The sequence below is a fragment of the Cebidichthys violaceus genome, unplaced genomic scaffold (assembly GCF_023349555.1).
Source record: "Cebidichthys violaceus isolate CVI_PGR_0920_01 unplaced genomic scaffold, fCebVio1.0.p SCAF_7, whole genome shotgun sequence".
NCBI lineage: Eukaryota > Metazoa > Chordata > Actinopteri > Perciformes > Stichaeidae > Cebidichthys > Cebidichthys violaceus.
This window is the reverse complement of record NW_027176927.1, coordinates 1,627,406-1,653,843: the sequence shown is the minus strand read 5'-3', so window position 1 is coordinate 1,653,843 and position 26,438 is coordinate 1,627,406. Positions and strand designations below refer to the sequence as shown.

Here is a 26,438-nt window from a genome sequence, read left to right as displayed (position 1 = left end):
CTGCTTTGAAATGGCTCCAAGTGACTTTCCTGACTTGTTCAAGTCAATGATTCGCTTTTTCAGATCCATGCTGAGCTCCTTTGACTTTCCCATTGTAGCGTTTGTGGGCGTTTGTATCCAATGAGCCCTATTTAAATGGCCTCAGAGAAGTCACCAGCTGTAGTCACTCATAATCACTCACAAGAAGTTAAGAGGCCATGCTATGAAGCTCATTTCATTGACACAACTTTCTAAGTCACCAAAATTGCTAATTCATGTTGCTGTATGTATATTTTTGACCCAGCAGATTTTGTCACTTTTTCTGTTAACCCATAATAAAGTCATGAAAGAACCAAACTTCATGAATGTTTTTTGTGACAAAGAAGTATCTGTTCCAATCACTCTATCAGAGAAAAATCAGAGTTGTAGACATAACTGGAAACTCAAGAGAGCCATGACATTATGTTCTTTACAAGTGTATGTAAACTTTTGACCACAACTGTATGTCATAACTAGAGCTCATTTTATACGTGCAGATTTCACTCTTTTTCACCTGGACCTCAGTTTATGCACCCATAAAAATAACCTCACGATGATAATTAGTTCTAGTTCTCCTCTGTGAACATTATGCTATATCCATGGACACCTCTGTAAAGCTGCATGTTGCATATTTGGTCCATCACCAGAAACAAGCCCTTGACATTTTACACTCCACTTCCTGCCGAGAGAGGAGTTTAAATCCCCCCCCCTCCAATCTCTCCCTCCGTGTCAGTGTGCCAGCCGATGTTTGGAAGCCCTCACTCATATCTCGGCTGTATATTTATCTCTGTGCTTCCACTCCGCCTGCATTCCCTGCAGCCTAATAAGGTCTGGATACAAGGAGAGGGAGGGCATAGAGGGCGAGGGAAGATGGTGGGAAAAGTTTGGACAATAGGAATCAAAAGTATTTTCCCACAAAACAGGTTTTGGTCTGTGCATGCGTGTTTTAGCGTAAAGAGAGACCACACAGTAGAGGACTGAAGGACACAATAGAATAAAGAGAACAGGATGATATGGGCCTTTTTAGGTTGACGCATTGTAAAGCACTTTGACGCAGAGCACTGTAAACACTATACAGTGATGTTTGCTCTGGTAAATACACATGAATGTGACAGACGGAACAAAAAAAAAGTACAACATAAAAGTACTTCAAAGTCAATCCTGATGTGCTCCAGTATTTTTTGTGGGCAATGTCTCCTTGTAGTATTTCATTGATTGTCTGCCGATGCACATCAAAAGCCTTCAATGGAAAAGACTATTGTTTATCACTCTTTACACACACACACACACACACACACACACACACACACACACACACACACACACACACACACACCAGAGAGCTTAAAACACAACCACAAACCACCGCCCACATCCTGAACTCTGCCCTCTCTTTCGCTATTGTTTCCTCTAGAGTTCTCTCCATCACAGGCAGGTTTCTGGAAGCCGGGGGGGATTTCTGTGTTTTTAAAGTGCTTATGCAGTTACTGCTCAGCTGTGAAATCCCCTCTGCGAACGGTCACCCGATCTCTGATACGCCTTCAAACATGCAGCAGATTGCGTTACCACTACATTCACCAAAGTAAGTAGCTCTCATTAACTGCCTCACCTGTCTTTGCCTTTTTAAGAAATGCCCCAACATAACATGGAGAGCACCAGGAGCCCGTGGCAGCAGGGGCTGCGGCCGCCGTGGCTCACCAGAGTGGCTGGAGTTCAGAGCCCCGCCTCCTCGGGGGCGGAGTCGGATACGGAGAGTAGCAGCACGGAGAGTGAGCGGGTAAGTGAGTGAGATGAAGCTGTTGATGATGCTGATGCAGCTCTTTCATGCCAAAACGATGGGGTGTTGGGACATGAATTCATAATCTGTAGCTGCATGTTAGAAGAGATGTGCGTCTCGCTCCATGCAGTTAAACCAGCGAATCCTCCCCCATTACTAACCTGTCTACTGTTTTAAAGCTTGCATGTGTTCACCTCTTCTACTTTTCCCCCTTTTGCCTGTCAGGCCTGCATTAAAAAGCTGGAGGTGGGCTCACTGAGGGTCCTGCCGTCGTCGCCCTCAATGCTCCAACAGCGAATCACAGAGATCGACCAACAGAAGGAGGAACTAAAGATCGAAGTGAGCATGTTGGACGTTTGTGGCCCAATCGTAGACGGGCACAAAAACAACAACTGATGATTCAATTTGGCGTAAAATGTATAGCAGACTACTGAATAACTTAAAGCTGAAACAATGAAATGATAAAGCTTGCTAAAACTATTTAATCCATTTTGAAGATAGTGGCTAATTTATTTTCTCTGTCATTTTTTTAAAGTGGATTTTGGACTGTTAATTGGACAAAACTAGCTATTTAAAGATCTACCTTAGCTCTACCATTTAAAAAATATTTTTTTTTTTACAGTTTCTGACTTTTCATAGACTTAAAGATTAATTGAAAAAAAAGAAAACTTTTGATCAATTAATGTGAAAGTATGTTTCAGCCCTAGAATAAATTTCAGCTGTTGCAAAACAGGTGGTTAAAGTAATACTTCACTCCCTGTGTTACCTAGAACTCTTGAAGGAAACGGTAGTTTCCTTAAACGGTAGTTTCCTTAAAGAGCTGTTTTACTTCAGTTCAACAACACTTTCTCCGTTTTGGGACTATTTGTTCACCAAAAATAAGTTTTCTTCAAGAATTTAAACACAGGGTGAGTAGTTGGTATACGAATAGTCATTTTTAGGGGTGTAGTATTCCTTTAAGGTTTCTTTTAACTCACTATGACTGCTGCAACAAATTAACAACCAAGACAGTGTGTTCAAGGAAACAGTGAAATGCCTTTGATTGTGTTTCTGCTGAAGTCTGCACATTTCCGTCTCCTAACATCGACACGGTCACGGTGAAGGAATGCATATCTCTGACGTGCTCAGGCTCTGGTCAATATGATTTAGCTCCGTGGCGTCCGCTGTCCTTTCAGCTGCAGCTGGAGATCGCCCTGCTGCAGGGAGAGCTGCAGACGGAGCAGACCCAGCTGCACAGACACACACAGAAGCTGCAGGCTCTACAACAGGAGGCCAGACCGAAGGAGAAGCACAGACACACCGGCAGACAGAAGGTATCCTGTAATGCAGTTAACATCAAAGGTTTTCACTTGTTACGAATATTCTGCATTTCTGATGTTGATTCCATGACTGTGTTCTTCTGTCATGATTAATGACCAACGGACTAATGGTGTTGATTGTAATATTTAAATGACTTAACATTATGGAATGCCATTTCATTCAATATTAAATAGATAAATGAACAAATATGCATATGAAATACACCCTGAAGTAAATAAATGAGGCTATATCTGTCTGTCTGTCTGTCTGTCTGTCTGTCTATCTATCTATCTATCTATCTATCTATCTATCTATCTATCTCAACAAATGCTGATATGAATATATATAAATAGGTCTTTATTTAAAAATAATTTAAAGGACTATTTTTCTTTATTTTAGTGGACTTTTATTTTATAATTCCACATTTCTGACCCCAATCGTTTGAATATAACAGACAAAAGTCCCCTGAAATGGATAAATGTAGCTCTTTGAAAAACATCCTTATTGTAATAAAAACATGTTTTTTTAATTTTTCTAACTATGTTGACGTGTTTATGTATTATAAATTGATATATGTTTTACCTCATTTATATACCTCAGGATTTTTTTTCAAAGCCATATTTTTTAATTGCATAGGCTTTTTGTTCATTTGCTTACTTACTAATTTAATTTATTATTTAATTTATTTACTTATTTGTAAAGTTTGAGTACACAATCACAACAGAAACAAGTTGGCTGAAGGAATTTCACACGTAGAAATGTACTCAGTAATGATAAGTCGATCCCCATGAAATGACTGTTGGAGGAGAGCTGGATGGAAGCAAGTTGTCTGCAGTCATTGTCTGCAGAACAAACTCTGTAAACACGGTTGGGAAATTTAGTATTTGTTTTGCTTAAAATAGTTGTGGCGGTGACTGTACTCTTGCTTCACCGTCTGTAACTGCAGGAGCGAGAGAGTCTGGAGGAGGAAAGGCGGAGGGTGGAGGAACTGAAGCGGAGCTGTGAGGAGAAGGAGAAACTGATCCCCAGTCAGCCAGAGAGCCAGAGAGAACAGCTAACACTGCAGCTGCAGCAGGTGAGAGGCTGAGCTGCACACAGCAGCACAAAGTAAAACGTGCAAAAATAAATCTCTCTGTCTAAGACCACTGTAATACATTTCATCTGATATGCACTTAGACAATATAATCTATCATAAATCATAGTTTAATTAACTATGAAACACTGTAAAAGAAAGTTGCTGAGGAGAAACTGTTTTACCCCCCCAGCAGTACAAATGGTGCAAAAAAGGTTAAAACCCAAACAGTAATAATCTGTCAAATATCACACTCTCTTCATTCATGTTGAAATATAACCAAAGGAACAATAAAGTAAAAGACACCGATGTCTGAATCATCTCTTTAACAGATGGAAGATGTTGAATATTACTACTATATAAACTACTCATTACTACATGTATTAAACACAGACATGACAACACATGTGATCAGTGCAGCTGTATCTGGCTGTTTCCTAGACATTTTGATCAAACTAAGAAAGGAAAGGAAAAGAAAACCAGCACAAACATGTGTCTATTTCCTGCTTTTGAGAGGGTTTAAGTTGTGAATTGCATATTTAAAAACACAATCAGCTGCCCACAGCTGTAGCTCCAGATCTGAACCTTAATGTATTGATTTTCAAACATCAATTGACCGTGTCATGTGGTGAGCTATCTAATCTTGCTGAACTTGCCTTTAGGAGGAATTTAGGAGGAAATGCAATAGATGACGTTGTTGGCAGCGATCCATTTGAAATCTAAAACTGATACGGATACTTGTTGTGCTTCGTTGGCTCACGACAGTTTGTCTCAGATGCAGGGTGTGTTACTGCAGGCACAGGTTCTGACTCCTACACATAATGTGGGTTTTTGGTTGCACAAAAGTGTGATTGTTCCGTACCTGTTTAACCTGATGTGTCAACGTTTCAAAGGTGTACACACACACACACACACACACACACACACACACACACACACACACACACACACACACACACACACACACACACAGAGAGAGTACATGGGTTGTTTATTTTTGAGAATGTGACAGAACAGAATGGGTCTTGATGATGGGTTTGGATGCAGTCCAGCAGCCGGTTGTTACTTTATGTTGTGACAGGACAGATTTATTTGGAAAGATGTTTTCAGTAACTGGTTTGTCTAAAATTGCGCCACAGAGGAAAAGACACACATGCGCACAAACAGGGGACACATGCACAAGAACAAGAGCGCAGGTATTTTGGTGATGTGACAATGAGGATGTACAAGTTTTACTTTCATTTGTACTTTCACTTTTATACACAGAACATACTCTGACTCTTTGAAAAAAATGTTCTTCAGGTTCATTTTCGTATTAAAACCAGTGCTTGTGTAGACAAAGTATCACTAAATACGGATTCAGAAGTTTTATATCTTCTGTCTATATGAAGTGTTTGATTCTGTACTAAGACAGCTTCTACCTTGAGGCAACATCTGCGTGTTGCTGCACACAAACTCATCTGGCATTAAAGTAAAAAAGATTTTCTATAAAATGACTAGCTATCTTAAAATAAACATATTATATATTATGTTAGTTAGTAAAGTTTTTATGACGGTAAATAAATAAACCAACTTCTTAAACAGAGGTTTAGCATATTGGAATTATCACTATTTTCATACAGAATGTTTACACCATTAAAACCTACAGTACAAAATGAAAACAAAGGCTGTCACAAATTAGACTAATTGCTCGGTTCTGAATGCAGGAGAAAGAGGCGATGGAAGCGGCCGTTCGGACCTTTGACGACTGGGAGTTTCGTGTTCTGGAGCAAGAGAGCGGCATTGATGAGGAGGACGCGAGCGCGGCGGACGAAGAGAAGGAGGGGGAGAGTGATAGACACATGGAGAAGGAAATCTCTCATCGGCAGCATGCGATCAACACCTCGCAGGTAAACCACAGCGTCCGGTAGAAAGAATTCCCCCGAGAACTTCACAGCTTCTGCTGTCGTGTTCTACAGGTTTGCAGCTTATCTGCACGTCATGTGCTTCATCTGAGTATGTACCCCCGCAGGCTGACGTGGGATTAACCCTCCAACAAACCTCCCTTTAATACAGACTCGTGACGTCAGACTTGTACATAGAGCAGGTGGACAAAATAACAGGTGGCAGGTGGACAAAATAACAGGAACAATAAAGTCAACCATCACAGAGATCCAACAGAAACATTTACTGAAGCTGCTTTTTTTCCCTTCCTTTTGTGACTTGAGAAAAAAGCTGTTTTTCTTGCTGAAATGTTCTGCACCATCCTCCACTTGCAAGCGTCTGAAATCAATCTTCTTCTTTGCAGAGTTAAAATAAGGAGAGGACAGACTAGAAAGTGAACTTTTAAAGCCACAAATCTGAGCTCCTCCTACAATAATCACAGAGTTGTTGGAGTTTATCAACAAAGCTATAAATCTTGCTCGGATCCTATTTTTGCTCTGCAGCACAGTGAAAATCGTCATTATTGACTTATTGGCCCTAAAGGACTCACAACCACATTATTTACAGTATGCTCATGCACAATCTCCTCAACTCACAGCCCATGGTTGGTACTGTAGGCTAAGACTTGCACCCCCCCCCCCCCCCCCCCGTTAAATCTTAACAAGAGCATGAACTCTTTTCCTCATTCTCACCAGCGTCACCCTGACACTGTCACATGAGTCTGTACAGCAAGCCTAATTACATCAGAGGTCCCCATGAGAGAGAGGAATCAAAAGAGCAAGCGGAAAGGAGGGCAGAGCAGCGACAACAGTGGGGAAGATGGAAAGATAAAAACACGAGGATTAGGAAAATTGTTCAGATAAAATGACAGTTTAGGATTAATATTTTTATTTATCCACATGAAGAATTGAATAGCTGTATCGCACTTGAGGATTTTGAATTGGCAGAAAACTACTGCTTATTATTTATAGGTTGATTTTAAATGATAAAATTAAAAGAAATATTCTTGAGATTAAATTGATGTCTTCCAAATAAAAATAAAGTACAAAACATTTACAGACAATAACAACAATAGTGTCACCGTATCATGTAACTAAATAAAAATGATTTATCCACGGCATTTGCCATGAACTTAAAACTCCGTTTCTTGGAAGCAGCGTGCATGAAAAAGGCCTGTGATTGGCCAGCCAGTTTTAAACAGAGTAGGCTTGATTGGACGCACCAGAAGAGACACTCTGAATGTAGAGAAACAAAATCTACCTCCTAATTAATCTGATTTACTGTAAACACCAAGATAACGATTGTCATTGTTAAACAATTCGTTCTGCAGCTTTGTGATGGAGGGAGACAGTAAAACTCTTCAGATTTGGATTCACGCGGTAATTTGAAGAGGCCTTGAACATGTTGGCACTTGCATGATAAAACCTAAATGTATAACTGCCATGTTTAGACATTGGTACCCTCGTGTGTTCTTTGTTTGGATAGTGATCTATTGACCTGAGCATATGTTTTCAATGTCTTGTTGAAAACATGTTGTTGCCCACTCACATTTACAAAGACACCACAATCGAGTGCTTCTCCGACTAAAAAGTCAGAAGATCACCATAGTTTATGCAATTCATCCTGAGAGGGACATGAATGTCTGTACCGAATTTAAGGGCAATCGGTCCAATTGTTTTCGAGACATTTAACTCAAAACCACAATTGCTAACGTCATAGTGGTGCTACAGTGAAAGTACAAATTTAAATGGCAATAGTTGTTGAGCTATTTCAATCTGGACTGCAAGACAGATTACCGTCCATAGAGCCGTTTACCGGTAGCATGGCTGAAACGGGGTGGGTAAAAAAATAATGCTAAGATTTGCTTTATTGACAAACTCTTTGGTCATTCTCCTGTGTCATGAGTCCAAAAGTCAGAAAAACATGTCTTGAATCTCATGTTTCTAAATTATTTAGGAGCAGCTTTTGACTTTTTTTTGAATCTGTGTTTACATTCTGACAGGAAGTTCCAAAATTACTGGGGGGGGTTTTTTCCGTTCACATGTCCAATTCCACAAGAACACATGAAGATCGACGATAGATTAGATGGTGAAAATAATATGGAATTGTTCCTCAATTAGCTGGAGTATGTAAGAGGAGGAGCGCGGCTTGGGAGAAGAAGAGGGGGATTGTGTGAGAGGGATGGTAGTTGACTCAGCTGCAGTGAGGCCAGATGACAGCTCCTCTCTATACCCTCCCTCCGTCTGTCTGTCTGCCTCTCACTGTGTCATATTTGCTGTCCTAAGGTATATTATCAGTCCATCATTAATTTTGAGTTCCACTCTCGGCCCCGCCGTCACGTGTCCCTCTCGAGCCTCTCATTAACTTGCAAAATGGACGTTTGATTTGCATCGTGTCCCGGCTGAGGAGATCAACTCGGCTCGGGGCTCCGCACTTGCTCACACATCAGGGATGTTTTCCCGACGTCACACCACAACATGATGAAAAGATTAAGTAAACTCGGGCCAGCCCAGAGGAATCAGATACAGCACATGCCGTTTCACTTGAGGAAAAGAGACCATATGGCCGTCCACGCTGACGGGAATTATGTTGTGAGTTTCCAGGAGCGAGTCCAGCAGTTACAGAGACAGCTGAAGGAGATGGAGAGGGAGAAGGAGAGGGAGCTCAACACCTTGAGGAAGGAGAGGAGAGACCTCGTCCACACTAATCAAACAGTAAGAGATTTGTAATATTGTGGTCTGTCACTATAACCACTGCTGCTACTTAACAACAAAGAGTAATAATTAATTCGGTCTGTCTTTGATATTTTATGGGAAAAAGAAGGGAACCTGTGAATATTACCAAAGATGGTGACTGTAAACTAGTTTGAATGTCCAAAATCACAGTAAAGAATTGATGGACAGTGGAACGACTGTGGTGTCGGTTTGCTGTAGATACAGCAGATGTATACATTTACTCTTATGTGACTCTACTTCACGCAACCTATTACTTGAATAAACTGTTTAGTCTTTGAATTCTGAGTGTGATGTGAAGTGCACGGAGGAAAGGTTGGTGTATGAAATACCAGTTTACTGCTCACTCTAAAGTGAACTAGTAACATGGAGTAGTACAATAGAGTCTGAATGTTTGGTGGGATTTATTAGATCCTATATAGACAACTAGAACACATTTTATTGTTTGCATGGTAAGTCTTTTTAAATGGTTTTCTAGAGAGAGATCTACATTTTCACATTGCCTCATAATAAGTTGGAAGTTAATGATTTATTTTATTTCATTACTATTACAATTATTACACAATAGTGGTTGATTTCAGACACAGCCTTAGGTTGCTAAGCTTCATAACATAATGTTCCTGTGGACAGCCCAACCTGCCATGCTTCTCTTTTGTGATTGTCACAGATTTGACTGAGCTGGGACTTTATCGCACAGCCAGTGGTTTGCCTTTGATCTGACTTACGGCAGCACAAGTTGAAATGTGGAGGAGACAAGATCTGGATGAGGAAAATGCAAATCAGACATGGAGAAGAGAGAGAGAGAGAGAGAGAGAAAGGGAGGGCGAGAGATAGAGAGTGCGAGGGAGGGAAGGAAAGGGATAGAGGGAGGAGTAAGCTATGTGAGGGAGGGTGCTGCCTTTGTGAGTGTGTGTGTGTGTGTGTGTGTGTGTGTGTGTGTGGACATGTGAGTGTGTGTAGATGTGTGAGAGGAAGAGAAGGCAAGCTGGGAGAAGTTCCACATCCTTTTAACGAGCGGTAAGCCAAAAAAGAAATATGCACTTAAATCGATCTGTGCGGCTGACGGGCGCTTTTATTGTGTTTGTCAGAAAACGGACTTAATGTTTGGTTCATCTGCTCTAGTAATTGAGAGAATGGGGGACGTCAGAAGGGAGTGGCAGTACAGATGAGGAGAGAAAGAACAAGACGCTGTCAGACAAGTGTGTATGACTACATTATCACCTCGTGCAGGATGTGGTTTATTTCTGACACATGTGTAGTGGACTTTTAATACTCAGACTTTGGTGTATCGGATAGAAAATGACTTGTGTAGTAGATAGTTTGGGCAAAATGAATCTGATTCTGATTTCCTTGTTGCAGCAAGGGACATCATCAGTAACTGTTGTGTAAGTCTTCACTGTCCACACATTCCCTGTGGGTCTGGACTGGTATAGAGCAGTGAAAGAGACAGATAAGGGTTAAACAGTGGACTGCATGTGGAGACTGAATTGCTCATGTGTTCGTGAGTCAAGCAAAAGAGGGAGGGTCAGAGGGAAAGATAGAGAGGCGATGATAATTTCTTTTCTTTCTTTTTTTTAACTCATTACGATCCCTGGAAGTGGAGTTTTAATTCTCAGCCAGATGTGGTATGTCGAACGCAGCAGCTTTCATTAGTCACCGTGTTTGTTATAGTTCCCGCTGCTCCAATTCATTTAAACTGTTGGTGTTTTTGCCTTCCAGTCAGTTTTCAATTTCAAATGAAATTTAATCTGGTCCTACAGGTTCTCAAAGAGAAGAAGCCGCTCACCGATTGGTCCAACATCACTGGTTCAGCCCCCTGCATGATGTCATTTTCCCCTCTGACCGTTCACAAGCCTCCTCAGGTGTGCAGCGTGTTGCCGTGCATACAGCATGTGTTAACAACTAAATTATTTTCATTATCGATTCATTTTATTTTATTTTATTTTTTTCTCAAGGAAGCTATTAAGTAAGAAGGCCAAGACAACCAGCATTGCCTACTTGCTTCAGCTCTAGTTTACAAGACTTAAGATGAAGTTGAAATGTTTTATTATTTCTTTTAGGAACCATGCAAAGAATCGACCAGTTTGCCCAGAAGACGGAGCTCGCATCGCAGCAACAAACTCCACGACAGGCCGCTGTCGGCACATGGTGAGCGACCAGCAGCCCCCTTCTTTCTATTTCCTATTGCGCTCGTGATTGCTTAGGCTGCGAGCCCCGCGATATAGAACAATAAACACTCTTTCTCTCTCTTCACTCATTTTGTCTGACTGTTTGTTCAGTTCCCTCCCTATTAGTCAAATCAAAGGTGTGTCAGGAGAGACGGCAGGCTGTTATTACGTTGGTAGAAAGCAGGATTTTCCTGTACAGACCAGATGAGCCAGAAAAGAGTCTATATACTTAATGTCCTCAGTAGTACCTATTTTTCGCGCACACACACACACACACACACACACACACCTATCAGTTACCAACTATCCTAGTAGCATGACCTACAAGGTCATTTCACGTCTTGCCAGGTGTGCGTCTCCTTAGTCCGCTCCTGAAAGCTGTAACTGAAAATTCTGGATCTAATGTGATTCATCGCACTAAATTTTCTCACGCCAGATGTTATGTAAAGCTATTCGCGCTGACCGATGCATGTTTTTTTTTTTTCTCTATCTCCTTCCTCTTTCAGGGTTGGTGAGGACGCTTTCAGACAGCCGGACCCCTGAGGCTTTCACTTCCCCCCTCCTCTCCCATAGGCTCAGCAATGGCCACAGACGAGATGGGAACAGCAACGGTGGCGGGTTCCTCACTCCGTGCAACAGCGCAACAAGTTCCCGCGCTGCCAGGTCAGCGACTTCACTGCTCGTTTGATGAGCTCTTTTTTTTTTTTTTTTAAAAGAGAAGAGTGAAGTGTAGCTTTTTAATATGCTTACTTCAGCATTTACATGCAACAGTAAGGGAAGGGCATTTTCGTAGTTTGGGCCGGCATTGGTTGTGATATCAGTGTACTCAACAAAGTCATTGTTATAGACATGTTGCCTCTTCTGCCAGATCTTAACAGAGTCTGATGGGGCAACAAGCATGAGCAGTCAAGACGATCAGGGAGATAGAGAACAAGCCCAAAATCGTCCAATGCCAGATAACAAACTACCTACGAATAGTTGGATATTCTGGCCCAGCCCTACTTATTTGGAGATAAAACTAAAAGTGAGCAAACTGTACAAGTCTTTAATCAGTTTTTGTAGGATAAAGTCTGTTGATGTACACATTCTCAGATCTTATCTTGGTAAGGTCAGCGTTATCATTAGGGATAAGAATGATGGCCAAAACGACAAACATTAGAACACCCACAATAATCTTTTTTAAGAATTTACAAATTTTGGCTCAGGAACAAATAATATCAACAAATCGACAAGGAGGTGTGGACCCTCAGAGTATAACTGTCTATATTCACAACTAACATAGCAGCAGCAGCAGCAGCAGCAGCAGCAGCAATAGTTACTGTAGGTGAAGAGTATTGACTTGAAGGGAGTCACTGAAGGGGAATCGTGTCAAATTTTTAACAAATAGATATCACTATAAAACATGTTTATTACTTATATTAAGACAGTTCAGTTTTCTGAAATTGTATATTTAAATATGCAAATGAGGCATTATCTATTGCTATTAGTAAGTAGACAAATCTACGTATGCGAATAGACAAAGCAGCAAAACTAATAACATGTGTATTTTGGATGTTTTCTTTCCCCAAGTCTGAAAACGACTTATAGAAGCAAAGTAGCCCAAAATCTCAAAACTGCATTAAATGTTTTTGTGGATTACACAAGCTAACTTCTGAAATGGTATTCAAAGTAATTCAAACATTTTATTTGTTTTGATATTTTGCCTACATTGTACTGTGTCTGATTAATAATGCTGTGGGTTTACTGTAATACCAGTTTTGTTTAGTTAAAGCAAAAACAGTCGATGTGGAATTTTGGACTGATCTCAGTGGCATGTTTGTATCTCAGGAGCAGGACTGCACTTCAGTGTTGAATAAACACTGAAATTACAGTTCTGCTCCTGATTCTTTGCTGTGTCATACCCTTATCTCAACCTTAACTGTGTTTAACCAATGCAGTTATATTGATTGATTTGATGAATCCTCCTCTTCACTCTCGCAGCCCGTCTCTGTTGGATCTTGTGGAGATCGAGAAGAAACTGAGGGAAGCCAAGGCTGAGAGAGAGAGGCTGCTCAGAGAGAGGGTGAGTCACCTGCCGTGGGAAACGCTCGCCGACACCTCTAATCGCCCGCGACTCACTGCATTAGACACAGCTGTCTGATCACTGACACCCACTCAGCCCGCACATGATGGTCCGAGATAACAGCCAGCAGATGTGTGGATGTTTGTAATACATGTTTGCAGCATTGGCGAATGACAATACTGGAAAAAAATGTTACGCCATGATGACTGTGTGTTAATGTAAAGTCTGAAAGGGCATTGTTCACATTTCTCTCCTTGAATACACATATCAAATAATTCATCTTACATACGACTGTTAGAGAGGTATCATCATTGTCTTTCTAAATTCGTTACCCTGAAATAAGTCTTCACATTGTATTCAAAGATGATGAGCTAATCATTTTCAGTGTGTGCACCCAGGAAGAGCGACGGTGGTTGTTGTTGGAGGAGAGAAAGCAGAAAGAGCTAAGCTCTCCCAAAACAGAACCGGAGTACCAAGAGACCCCACAAAGACCAGAGCCAGAGTCAGAACCAAAGGAGCAGCCAAAGGCCAGTTCTGCCCCAAACTCCCCAGAGGTATGTATGAAATGACAACCTTATGGTAGTCTTCAAGATATTTTCTCAGTCCCCTTCTTACTCTGAGCAATGGACAGTTAAATAACAAAAAGGACAAAGATGGATGCAGTGGAACCAGAGAAGTTTATTCCACTCATTCTTCTTCCTTGTCAAAATCTGCCATTACCTACTTCAGCTATTCTCAAACTGGGCCGAGGCCTCAGAGCGACATCTAGTGGACGCTGGAGGTATTACCAAATGGTTAGATTAAATGATCTTTTATGGCTGTATATAAAGGTAGTTACTTTTCTAACACACTCAGATGTGTTGTGTTAGTAGCAGCTAATGTAGCCGTGAGCTGCTCCCCTTTGTTCCCCTTTTTTCTGTTTGAACCATCAACCCTTATTAATTGTTACTTATTATTTGAGAACGGTATCAGGAATATTCCATTAAGTCAGTCAACTCATGATGATTGTTTAAGCGATGTACTGTATAGAGTGTGGGACCAGGAAAAAGGTTAAGCAGACACACATTTACGTGCATGCACTAGAAAAGCACAACAGATCTTTTCAGGGCAAACGGACATGCCCAGTATCGTGATCCCATACAGTAAAACGTGTCTCTTCTGACAGCAGAAGGACGTCCAGCAGCACAGCCTGCCCCTCTTCCTCTCTCTCAACTTTGACCTCCGGGCCCACGTGGAGTCTCTGGGTCACGGAGTGTCCGGCTGCACGGACCTGCGGCTGACGCCTCGACGCTGCGCAGGCTTCCTGACCAAACGAGGGGGGAGGGTTAAGACCTGGAAGAAGAGGTGGTTCCTGTTTGACATAGACCACAAACGACTAGCCTACTATACAGGTTAGACTGGCGGGGAGAGTGGTGTGTACACATACGTATTGCTTGTTTGCATGAATGTGTGTCACACTTAACTCAGTAATGTTGCATCAATAACTTTATTTTTCATCTTTATCCTCCATTTTTTTTGTTGTGTTTTCTATTGTATTTCCCTAGAAAAATAGTTTACTTTAAGAGAAAACAACTTAATGGCTACATTATTTACTTAAACATAACTTCTTTATGCAGTCAAAAGAATGAGGACTGAAGATGATTATAAATCATTTTTAAATTCATAATAAAGTTGCAGCGTAGACTTGAATAGGTCCAACGAGTCCTAATGAGTATGTTGTCACCATTTTTTTCCTAATTTGTTTCTCCCTTTTTGCTGCAGATTGTGATGAGAGGAAGCTAAAGGGAGTCATCTACTTCCAGGCCATAGAAGAAGTTTACCTTGACCATCTACGAACGGCCGCTTCTGTGAGTTCTCATGCACCAACACACCGACTGACTCAGAAAAATCTTTCAAACCCTGTGAAGTGATTCATCCGGCTGCAGGGTTCTGTGCCAAATCTCTGGACTCTATATCCCCGGGGCAACAATTTGATAAATGCAGTTTAAATTGGACTTCTGGAGTCTCAAATATGATGTACAAGCCAGTTCAGCCGAGTCATGATGTCTCAGAAAACACATTGTTACAGCTCAGTGCACGTCTTCGGATGAGGTCGCCAGCTGAACTAGAATTGCCTTGGAATTTTTGTGGCGTATCCATAAGACATTAAGTTTGTTTAAATGATTTGAGGTTGCTCCCTCTCCAGATGGGTCATTGAACGGATTTCTAGACATGGTGGATTTACTTGGGATTAAAGACACAGATGATCTCTGCAATTACCACATTAGAAATCAAAGGCCGGTGTCGGGTAACAGTAGTACTGCTGAGTAGACTAGAGCTTTATTTCCCGCTGGCAAGTCTCAGGTCTTAAAATGGTGTCACATGACTCCAGGTTCACCATTAGGTTAACAAGTACCACTGGAAACCGTGTCGTTTACATTTTATAGCTGCTCAAGTAAAACGACGAAACAAATTTCCTGCAGGACATTTGCAGTTGTGGTTAACTATTACTATGAATTAGTACAATGCATAGTACTTTTTACATTTCCATTTTTATGCTCCTTGCATTTCTACTCTACTGCATTTCAGAGTGAGATATTGTACTTGTTACTCCTCTACATTTAGTAGACAGCTATAGTTACTTTTAAAATTTACATTTTACACAAAAAATACATGATATGGTTGAAATACTATACTATATAACAGTATATTAAGTAGTTTAATATATAGAATTATATCAGTTTTTTGCAAAACAGGTACTTTTGATACTAACAGTACATTTACTGATAGTACTTTTTTTTACTTTAGTAGGAAATCAAACACAGGACTTTACTCAAGTAAAGAATCTGAGTATTTCTTCTACTGCTGAACAACTGATGTCACATTCTTCACTTAAGTGTTGTCAAAGTTGTATTAATCATCTAATTATCAGTCTCCTTTAATGCAATTAGCAATTAAAAAACTACATTTATTCAAACTAAAGCAGCCTCTTCTGCTTCTGGGAAAAATAAAGACAGAACCGTGAGAGCAGGAATGATAAAACACTTACAAAAGATCTAATCTCTGTCCCTTCTCTTCAGTCTCCGCGGCCCAGTCTGACGTTCTGCGTGAAGACGTACGACCGTCTTTTCTTTCTGGTGGCTTCCAATCCAGTGTCCATGCGGATATGGATGGACGTCATCGTCACTGCAACAGACGAGCACAGCCGTTATTGACCTCTTGCATAATTGACTGTAAAAACCCTCGAGTGAAGCCGCTGAGCGGACAATGCAGTGAGCCGTTTCACTCGGTCTGAGGAGCTGGTTTGACTGGAGATCCACCTCGGGCTCTGATTCTGCACTTGGACTGATGAATCTGTGGAAGATCGTGAGATGCGGAGGTGCAGTGTGTTCGAGATGCCGGACAGATGTGCTCGAATCACAGCAGGGGAAACTGTTACTTGATGTGGCGGCAGAGGTTCACCGCTGAACCAGCTGCAAACCACAAGCAACTTAACGCACCCGATCTGCACACTGGGAGTCTGTTACTGGGAGGTTTCACTCTTCTCACCCTACCTCCCCCTGCTGGTCGTAGTCCAGCATCACAGGACTGGTGTACAGTACACTACTACACACTACAACAGGGAGTGGACACAATAATAGCAACACTGTACAATATAATGCAATCCAACACAACAACCCAGCAATAAAACCAAACCAAATTGGACGACCAGAGAGGTCTTGATTTGTGCTGTGATCGTTTTTTGTTTTTATTTTTTGTGTTGGATTGTTTTATATTGTCAGGTGTTTCCACTAATATGTCCATATCATGTACCTTTGTTTTATAAATTACATTTTCATGACTTAAGTTATTATTTGGATATTTCTATGGGTTTGATATGCAAATAAATGAAGGCATACACTGTTATGAATGCACTATTAAATGTTTATTCATAAAAAAAAGTTTGCTCTACTTTGCTCTTTTTTTCAATGTAAATATTTATTGGCATCATCAAATATTAACAAAAAACCCCAAAAGATATGTTACTTTTTTTTTTTTTTTAATCGTTCATGCAGTCTTCATGGAATAATATTTTGCACCATTGCAATGTCCTTATTTGGTAAGGACAACACAAACCAAACTTTTTTTTTTTTTACTATAAAAAGCAACCAGATTAATTTGATCTTATTCATAACGTTCATCTTAGCTCATGTTTGTCTGTTGACTTTCAACATAGCTCATGAATGTGGTGGTTGAAGAGGGTTCAGAAATCCAGCTTGTTAAAAAAAACATCCCACAATGCAAACTGACAGCCATCCTGGTTAAAGCATTTTTATTAGAACTTACTGGTTGGAGAACATTCTTGTGTGATTCCCTCAGAAAAGAACTGAGGAGACTTGCATCACTGTAGTTTACAGAGAATCAACACCCTGTTGTGCTGATCGCCACTCCCCAGACGAATCTTTCAAGAGCTGTGCCATCCAGACACACCACCAGTCTGACATGACTCCGTTGTTGGATTATTACCGCTGACCCTTCAATGCTGGTAAAACCTCTATTTGTTTCAGAAACGTATAGAATCAAGTATCAGTACTGCATATACTGATCAAGTCAGGAGTTGTGTATTTAAATCTCAAATATGTTGCATTTTTTGGCTGTAAGGTAAGACCTAACATTCAGAAAACTAATGATTGCATGCTGTAAAATGTCTGACTTATCTTGTTAGTTCATGCAGTAGATCTGTGCATACAAACTCAAGTACATCAACTTAAACGGTCTACTTAAACTACTGCTACATTAGTAAAATCTTTATCATTTGCCAGATTTGCATACTTTTACTCTGCTAAATTGAATCTATTGTATTCATGTTTCTCTGCTATATTACTTTCCATTACGTTATGCAACACAATTAATTTAGTTTTAATCCTTTATTTAACCAGAAAGACAAAAAATATAAATATCTCTTCTGCCAGGGAGTCCTGGTCAAGAATAAGTACGCCTTTCAGCTCATTCCAGGTTTGCTGTAAAACGGTTGATGGTTGATATGGTTAGTAGTATTATATCAGTAGTAACCATCTTCATGTTTGCCTCCTTTTTTGATAAATTATCAGTGGAGAGAAGCATTATTTTCCAGCTACAGTAATATTATACTGCCCCACACGTTAATGAAATAATGTTAAAAACTATGTTTTACTAAATCTTTCTTAAATTCTGAATGCTGTAAAAAAAATGTAAACGATACAAACACCGGGAATCACATTCAGCAACAAAAAGTAAAAGTCACAAGCATTGTTTAGTAACCTTTACTTTGTGTGACAATCAACTAAATCTAATGTCCCCCTTAAAACAGGATTTATTCTGCATTACCCTGGCTGTTCATATTGTAATACCAGAAAATAGAAATGAATAGATATCCCTTTTTGTCCAGTACTGTACCTCTCTGTAAGATCATCAACCTGACAGGAAAACATGGCCGGTGCTGGAAAGGTTTTCCTCATATGCTGTCTACTTCAAGGTAGGGTTTTCCACATTTAGATGTTTTTTTGGATGTCCTGCAAATGTTGACAATTACTCAAAAATATTGCTTTAATAATGTCATTTTTTGGCACATTTACTAGGCTACTTGTTTGAATTCTTATTTTTGTGTTAACCCTGGCAGATATTTATATTGTTGCAATTGCTTCACCTCAGGTAGCTTATGCCAACACTTTGCAGCCTTCCTGCCTCAGACAGTAGAGGGACTAAGTGGATCCTGTGTGATGGTCCCCTGCGCTTTCAGCTTGCTCTCAGGTTGGGATCACAACCTGGATGATTCCTGTAAAGCCATTTGGAAGAGAGGCTGGAGTCGAACGCAGGTGTTTGACTCCAGCCTCACTGGAGAACATGCAAGCTTAAACGTCCTGCAAGGAAACCTAACGGGCAACCTGCGGGAGAAGGATTGCACCACCGTCTTCGACAACCTGCCGTCGGACCATTATGACCGATATTACTTCAGGCTGCAGTGTGACAACAATTTGAAGTTCAACTTTCCAACGAACGTCCTTATCACCACCCAAAGTTTGTGCAATGTCCTGTTACTTCTTACACATGTAAAACTCACATCCTTTGGTATCTCTCTTGCCATTTCCTTGTTGTTCTTACTCCTCAGATTCAATGCCTAAACCCGCCATAACTCCACCCAGGCTAGAGGTAGAGGAAGGAACTGCAGTGAGGTTGCACTGCTCGGCTGTAGCTCCCTGCCCCATTCTTCCCCCAGCTCTGACTTGGACCCCCGCTATAGGTGACATTGAAGAGAACCTAGAAACTAAATCTGTGACATCTGTTATGAACTTCACCGCTTCTTACCTCCACAATGGACAGAGGTTCTCGTGCACTGCTCTCTACAACCGACAAGCTGGCAACAGTGACCTTCTGTATGAAAAAAGTTTGACCCTCCGTGTTCTTTGTGAGTAGGTTTCTATAGATTTCTATGAGATATTTTTATATTATGGAAAATACACATATTCAATTTACTGTCTAGGGCTAGATGAGAATATTGATACCACTCTGTTAAATATCAAGCTACAGCCAGCAGCTGGTTAGCTTAGCTTAGCAGAAAGACTTAGCAGTCTAACAGCTAGCCCGGCTTTGTCCGAAAGGCAACAAAGTCCGTCTTAAGCTCACTAGATTTTCAAAATTCTCTTCCAGATCCTCCAAATAACACATCGGTCAGCTACTCCGGTCCTGTGAAAGAGGGCAGCTCAGTGACCCTGACCTGCAACACCAACGCAAATCCAGCCGTGGACAGTTTCACCTGGTACAAAGTGGATGGAGATCAGGTAACAGCAGTGGGTTCGAAGAACAGTCTTTCAACTACGGTCTCCGAAGTGGACAGCAAATTTTACTGCCAAGTCAGTAACGGATATGGAAACCAGAACTCATCCACCACTGAGATAGACGTACAATGTAAGTTTGAGTAAAACGGAAACACAGATGACAAATATTGACCAGCAACATGAACTGAACCCATACTTGTGTGTCTTTTTTCCAGTTCCTCCCAAGGAAACAACAGTAATCGTCAACCCCAGTGGTCCCATACTGGAGGGCAGCTCTGTTTCTCTGCTCTGTAGGAGCCATGCGAACCCACCCGTGACCAACTACACCTGGTACAAAGATAACGAAGAGGATAACGAGCCTGGATCGAGCTGGGTTATAAACGGTGTCGATCCGAGCCACAGTGGTGACTACCACTGTGTGGCAAAAAACGAGCTGGGAGAGGAAATGTCAGCACCGACTCAGCTGGACGTTCAGTGTAAGTTGATTTTCCACAGTAAAGACATTGATTTACACTGATAACAAACAACAAAACTGTATGTTTCCAGTTTGTTCATATGCTGAATATGGCTCTACTGTTTATCCAGCTGTGGCCACCCGAGCACTATCTGAAGCCAAGTCCCAGAGCGCTACACGACAGTGTCTGGACTGTGGACAGTAACGCATTGTTGCATTGCGTGACAAAACCTCAAAATCCTTTCTATGTCAGTGGTCCATCATGACTGAGCTCTGTTGTACGTCCACATGTGTGCTCGTGTGTAAATGCATGTGTAGATGTTTTGTTTGGTTTCTGTCCTCATTCAGACGTCATTTCCAGAAAATGAAAATGTTCTCTCTCCCTTTGAGTTTCTCTGCATACTTGGTGATTTACTTACTTTACTTTCTGCTTCTCAAATTGAAGTTCATGTTCTCTTAAACTCTGACCGGTGCTGTTGTCGTTGCAAGAGATGGGAATTTTTGGTGCCATATCTGGTTGAGTTTGTTATGTTGTAGATCTGAGTCCGCCATCATAACTGGTCTAGAAAACCCAATTTATTTTGCTCCAAAAGGCCCCAAAAGAAAAATGTGAATATTGTCATAATCTCAGTATCATCCATACTCTTTTTATGAAAGGTATCACATTGTGTGACACCAATTTAAGGTACTGAATCAAACCATGAAATTACAACTCTTGACAGCCCAAAAACCTGTTGTGAATCAACCTATTTTTTGGGGGGAAATTGAGTATTTACATTTAAATTAGCAAAAACCTTGGATGACTAACACAAACACAATCTTTTCAGATCCCCCAAAGAACACCTCAGTGTCAGTTGACCCCTCTGGTCCAGTGCTGGACGGCGGCTCCGTTACTCTGACCTGCACAAGCATCGCCAATCCATCAGCAGTTAACATCACCTGGTTCAGAGTGGCTGGAAGAGAACAGGAGGTGATGGGCTCTGAGCGAGACTTCACGTTCAATGTGACCAAACTCTCGGAGGATCAGTACTACTGTGAAGCTCTGAATGTCCATGGAGCTGAATACTCAGAGCTTTCCAGTATTGATGTCAGATGTGAGATTTATGTTTCTATTGTTCATTATAAGCCTTTATTTTCCCCAACATGTTTGACAAAGCGTGTACAAATAGCCTTTTTCCATCTCAGTTGCTCCAGAGGTTCTGCCTTCTTCACGCTGTGTCAAGATTTTATCCCTGATCCGATGTTCCTGCGACAGCCAGGGGAACCCACCTCCCTCTCTGATTTGGGAATTGGCTGGGGAGGCTGTCAATCACTCTGCCGCCATCCCAATCAAGGAAGTTCCTCTTGGGAGTGTGGGTATGAGGAGCCTAATCACCCTGTACCATCTGGACGAAGACATGCCCTCTCTAGCCTGCCTCAGCATCAACTCACTGGGCTCCCATAGTTTCGTATTCAACGTGTCCTCCAGTGAAACTCAGCTAGGTAGAGGAATCTGCACGATGTTGCATTTATATTTGGCTTTTCTTTTGTATGATCTGTCTCTCTCTGGTTTTACTGACTGATACGATATGTGGGGACTTTTCAGGCCTCCATGCCTTGTCTCTATTAATCGGCTCTTCAGTGGGAGCCCTGGGGATGCTGCTGGTGTGTGTCCCGCTGTTGCTATTCTTTTGCAGGTGAGAAACATGAAAACACAGCTGAAAAGAAAGCAGTTAACACCCTTAATGCTTTACTGTCAACAGGACATTTTGGAAAGTGGTTTCAAAATGAGACAAACGCATTTTGAGGTTGTTGTCAGTGATGTAACTTCAATTTCAGTGGGCAACCTTTGCTGCCACAGAACATTGCTAAATACAACCATTAAATAAGAGACTTGTAAATTACTGCACATTGCTTTTGTGTTGGTTGTAGGAAAAGGAAAAGGAGCCTTTCACCAAAAAAGGGATTAGTGGAAACTTCCAACGTTTTAGTTGCTAATGGGGTGAGTTTACGTCCTACATTTTCATTTTGGTGAAAACAGATGAGAATACAGATGCATGAAAACAGGAACCTTCACACATCCACGTCCACAACATTTAAAGTACCAGTCGAACATTTCAGGAAATAAACCTGCAGTTCAATGATAGTTTCTTCTCTGTGTCCATACAATATAGTATGACATGAATATCATTAACGAGTCATAGTGTAGTATGCCATAAAACCGTAATGAAAAGTCATAGTATAATATGTTTCAAAAAATGTAATAGTACAGTATGATATAAACATGTAATGAAAAGTTATAGTATAGTATGTCATACAAAATGTCATATGAATGTTAAAGCATAGTATGCCACAAAAATGTCATAATGTACTATGTTATTAAAATGACATAGTATAATATGTTATAAAAATGTAATAATAGCATGCCATAAAAATGAAATGCAAGCCAAAAAATTCCATAGTATTTGCATAGTATAGTATTCCATAGAATGTCTGTCATTAAAACACGTCATGTCACAGTATCTTGGGCCATAAAAAATATCATACAAAAGTTTAGTATGATATCAATATTTATGTCATTAAAAAAAGTCACATAGTGTTGTATTCCAGAAAGATTTTTTTAGTAGAGTATTCCATACAAGTATTAAATTGACAAAATATAGTATGTCATAAAAATGTCATTGTATGGTATAGCATTAATATGTCATAGTGTAGTATGCCATAAAAAGTAGTATAATATGATAAACCAAATCCTAATATTGTATTTCCTAAAACAAGTCATAGTATAGTATGCCTTTCAAATTGTCATAGTATAGCAAGCCATAACAAATATCATAGTATAGCATGCTTTAAAAATGTAAAACAAAAATTTGGAATACATTTTTTTTGGCAAATCATCATGCCATAGAATTAAATCAAATTAAATTATCAGCTGTGGTGAACTTCAATTCATGTCATTTACAATACAAGATGAGTGTAGAACTGCAGCATCCTCTTCTCCCTCCATATACTTTGCATGTTCCAAATACTGTTTTTGCTGATTGATAGCTTGACACACTGCTTGTGTTTTTTTCTCTGATGGTGAAATGGTTGCCGGTACTAAACTAATTAAGAATTGTTTCAAACTCTGATATAGAATTTTTTTTTTTGTGAACTGTGTACTGTGAACAAAATATAGCCGACTTTCGGGTGAATTGTTTAGTCTTACTTAAAAGATATAAAGATGAAATGTTGGCTTAAATGGAGGGGAAGCAATCTAATTGGACCTAAGTGTGTAAAGAGAATTACCATCTCTTCTCTTCTCCATTACTAAAGTACATCTCTTGTTTTCTTGTAGACCAACTCATCAAAAGTGGATGTGATTTATGACAATAAAGCTATTCTGGAAGAGGAAGGAATAGTTGCGGAAGATACTGTTCACTACACCAATGTGGACTTTGCTAAACTCCAGGCTATATCAGAGGGTAAGCTTGGGGAAGGGGAGATCAGAGGCCTGGCCTCCAAGACGGCTGAGTATGCTGAGATCCATCTGCATTCCAGAGGAAGCAATGAAGGAGACGCAAAGGAAGAAACAGTTGCTGACAACCATTTGGGAAAAGAGAAAAACACTGATGGTCTCATAGGATAGGTCAGTGAAAGGGTTATGGCTTAACGTTAAAGGAAATGATATCCGAAACAAAGAATTCTGGACTTCAAAGAGCTACAGGACTTTACCATGTCAGCAGAGCTCGGTCTGCAGAAGTAGAGGTAGAAACTGCACGGCAGGCAACTTTATTTAACGTGAGTAATGTCACACACTTGTGGCTTCAAGTTTAGCTCTCAACTTCTGTCACTGTAACTCATTTACTTGTGTCACTTTACTTAAAAATGCATAGCAAAAACACCATAAAAATGAACACATATAGTAGGTAGTTACCCCACAATCAACCATAACAGTAAATGTTCCCTCTAAACTCATGACCTTTATTCTTCTACATCATTCACTACTATAGATAAATGCTGTCACAGTTGTCACACTACTGTTGATATTTAATATTTCAATTCTAACTTTTGTCTAACAGTTCTGTTGATTCATTATTTAAAACCTATGTGGAGAGTGAAAGAGTTTGTTACACTTTTGTACTTGTTTTTTGTTAAAATCCATAAATGTTTGTGCTTGTTTATAAAAAACAAAGAAAGCCGTTCTTCCTCCACAAGAGCTGAATTCAATGTTTGTCATGAAATGGAGAATTAAGCTTATAGCACATTGTTTCAATATGCGTATTTCAGAAAGAAACCTCAGTAACATTAAAGCCATGTTATCTTGTGCTGCTCACAAATGTCATAGTTGTGTCAATACATATTTCAAATATGTACATTAGCCCTTTCTTTTAAAATCCAGGATTTTGAACAAAAATGTCTTTTGATATTTGTATTTAAGGTGCCATGGCTTTGAATTTAGCTCATAACATTGGCCACTTTTCTTTCTACTGTTTGGTACTTGCAAAAGCAATCTCTGAAAAGCAGAAAAATAGTTAAACATTTATTTTAGGACTGAAATGTTTATTTTAAAGTTAACTGCACCTGTGATGTAGGATAAGAGAATACTGAAGTAGTATAGTACATTAAAAACGTGTCAAAATAAGTCATAGTAAGGTATGTAAAAAAAAAGTTATTAAAAGCCATAGTATAGCATGTCAAAAAAGTTGAAAAAAGTCATAGTATAGTACAAGTTGTTGAAAAAGTCATAAGAAAGTCATAGTATAGTATATCAAAAAACGTCATAAGAAAGTCACAGTATAGTATATCGAAAAATGTCATAAGAAAGTCATAGTATAGTATATCAAAAGAAGTCATAAGAAAGTCATGGTATAGTATATCAAAAGAAGTCATAAGAAAGTCATGGTATAGTATGTTGAAATGGCTGAAAAAGTCATAGTATTGCATGTCAAAAAAGTTGAAAAAGGTTATAGTATGTCGAAAAAAGTCAGTATGTTATGTCGAATAAAGTCATGGCATAGTATGTCGAAATTCTTTTTAGAAAGTCATAGTATACCGTGTCAAAAAAGTTGAAAAAAGTCATGCATGTAAAAAAAAATCATGTCGACAAGAGTTACGAAATGTCATGTAAAAGTAATAGTATATAGTATGTCAAAAAATCCCCAAAAAGTCATAGAATATTGTGTAAAAAAAGTCACACCTGTCCCTTTTACACTGTGTTACTCCCTCGTCGACGCTGTGAAGTCTATCCGCTTCCTGGGCTGATGCAGACTTTGCCAAAGGGAATTACCCACAATTCATTGCAATGGGACGTTAAACACAGTGTAACCAGTGGAAGCATAGAGACGTAAAAAAAAAAAGGTAAACAAAGAGGACGGCACATGTCTCCAGCCTGACAAATTCAATTTACACAGAAACATTAAAGATTAAAGATGGAACAAAAAAAACACTTGAAATCAGATCATATTTATTTATTCATCAAATATTTAATTTTGTCATAGAAGCTATTTTGACAAGAACAAGTAAATAGATTATCTGAAATGACCTCTCATCTTGTGAGGAAAGAGCCTGGAAGACTTTCAAATCAGGGAGTAAAAAGTACAAAATAAATATCCACAATTGTACATCATCATTTTTGACATCATGGTAACGTGATATGTCTCAGCAAAGTGCTGTCCCATTCCTATTTACACCATTTCAAGCCCTCACAGTCTCTCACACTCAACTATTTAACAGGTGACGTCAATAAGTCCCTGAAGGTTCAGGGTTTGAGGCTTTAGGAGGGACATTGGGATTGGGCCCTACACTGCCATCATTGAGTCTATCCTCTCCTCCTCCATCACCGTCTGATACGCTGCAGCCACTGCCAAGGACAAGGGCAGACTGCAGCGTATCAGTCGCTCTGCTGGAGAGTGATTGGCTGCATTCTGCCATCCCTCCACAACTTGTTCGCCTCCAGGACCTTGAGGCGGTCAAGAAATATTGTAGCCAACACCTCTCACCTTGGACACAAACACTTTGTGTCCCTTCCCTCTGGCAGGAGGCTGTATTCTGCGGTCCATAGGAATCAAGATCTCAAGCCAACAGTTTCTTCCCATCTGCAGTTGGGTTCATGAATAAAGCCTGGGCCCCCACTCACTCAGACACTTATATGTGTGACTATTATTGTTTTATGTTTTTTATAGTGTATAGCTTTTATATA

General features: G+C 40.1%; 2 protein-coding genes across 3 annotated transcripts in view; both read left to right on the top strand.

Moving 5' to 3' along the window:
* Positions 1-16,964, top strand: part of phldb3 (pleckstrin homology-like domain, family B, member 3) — a 26,298-nt gene extending 9,334 nt beyond the window's left edge. Inside the window, exons 2-15 of one of the 2 annotated variants that reach the window (XM_068735361.1) lie at positions 1,647-1,795; positions 2,021-2,134; positions 2,971-3,108; positions 4,041-4,169; positions 5,873-6,055; positions 8,693-8,803; positions 10,582-10,683; positions 10,882-10,969; positions 11,496-11,652; positions 12,970-13,051; positions 13,450-13,605; positions 14,220-14,442; positions 14,813-14,898; positions 16,111-16,964. In XM_068735361.1, coding sequence (XP_068591462.1) covers positions 1,647-1,795; positions 2,021-2,134; positions 2,971-3,108; positions 4,041-4,169; positions 5,873-6,055; positions 8,693-8,803; positions 10,582-10,683; positions 10,882-10,969; positions 11,496-11,652; positions 12,970-13,051; positions 13,450-13,605; positions 14,220-14,442; positions 14,813-14,898; positions 16,111-16,245 — 1,853 coding nt within the window. In that variant the 3' untranslated portion in view covers positions 16,246-16,964. Of the gene's footprint in view, positions 1-1,646; positions 1,796-2,020; positions 2,135-2,970; positions 3,109-4,040; positions 4,170-5,872; positions 6,056-8,692; positions 8,804-10,581; positions 10,684-10,881; positions 10,970-11,495; positions 11,653-12,969; positions 13,052-13,449; positions 13,606-14,216; positions 14,443-14,812; positions 14,899-16,110 lie in introns of both variants that reach the window. The other variant, XM_068735360.1, reaches the window with a different exon arrangement.
* Positions 16,965-18,478: 1,514 nt separating this feature from the next.
* On the top strand, positions 18,479-24,404 carry LOC137891439 (myelin-associated glycoprotein-like). The gene is made up of 10 exons (XM_068736034.1): positions 18,479-18,524; positions 18,701-19,066; positions 19,158-19,454; positions 19,697-19,954; positions 20,040-20,300; positions 21,106-21,372; positions 21,464-21,760; positions 21,864-21,954; positions 22,190-22,259; positions 23,595-24,404. The coding sequence occupies exons 1-10, from the start codon at positions 18,479-18,481 to the stop codon at positions 23,883-23,885; spliced, it is 2,244 nt and encodes a 747-aa protein (XP_068592135.1). The 3' UTR covers positions 23,886-24,404.
* The last annotated feature ends 2,034 nt before the right edge of the window (positions 24,405-26,438 follow it).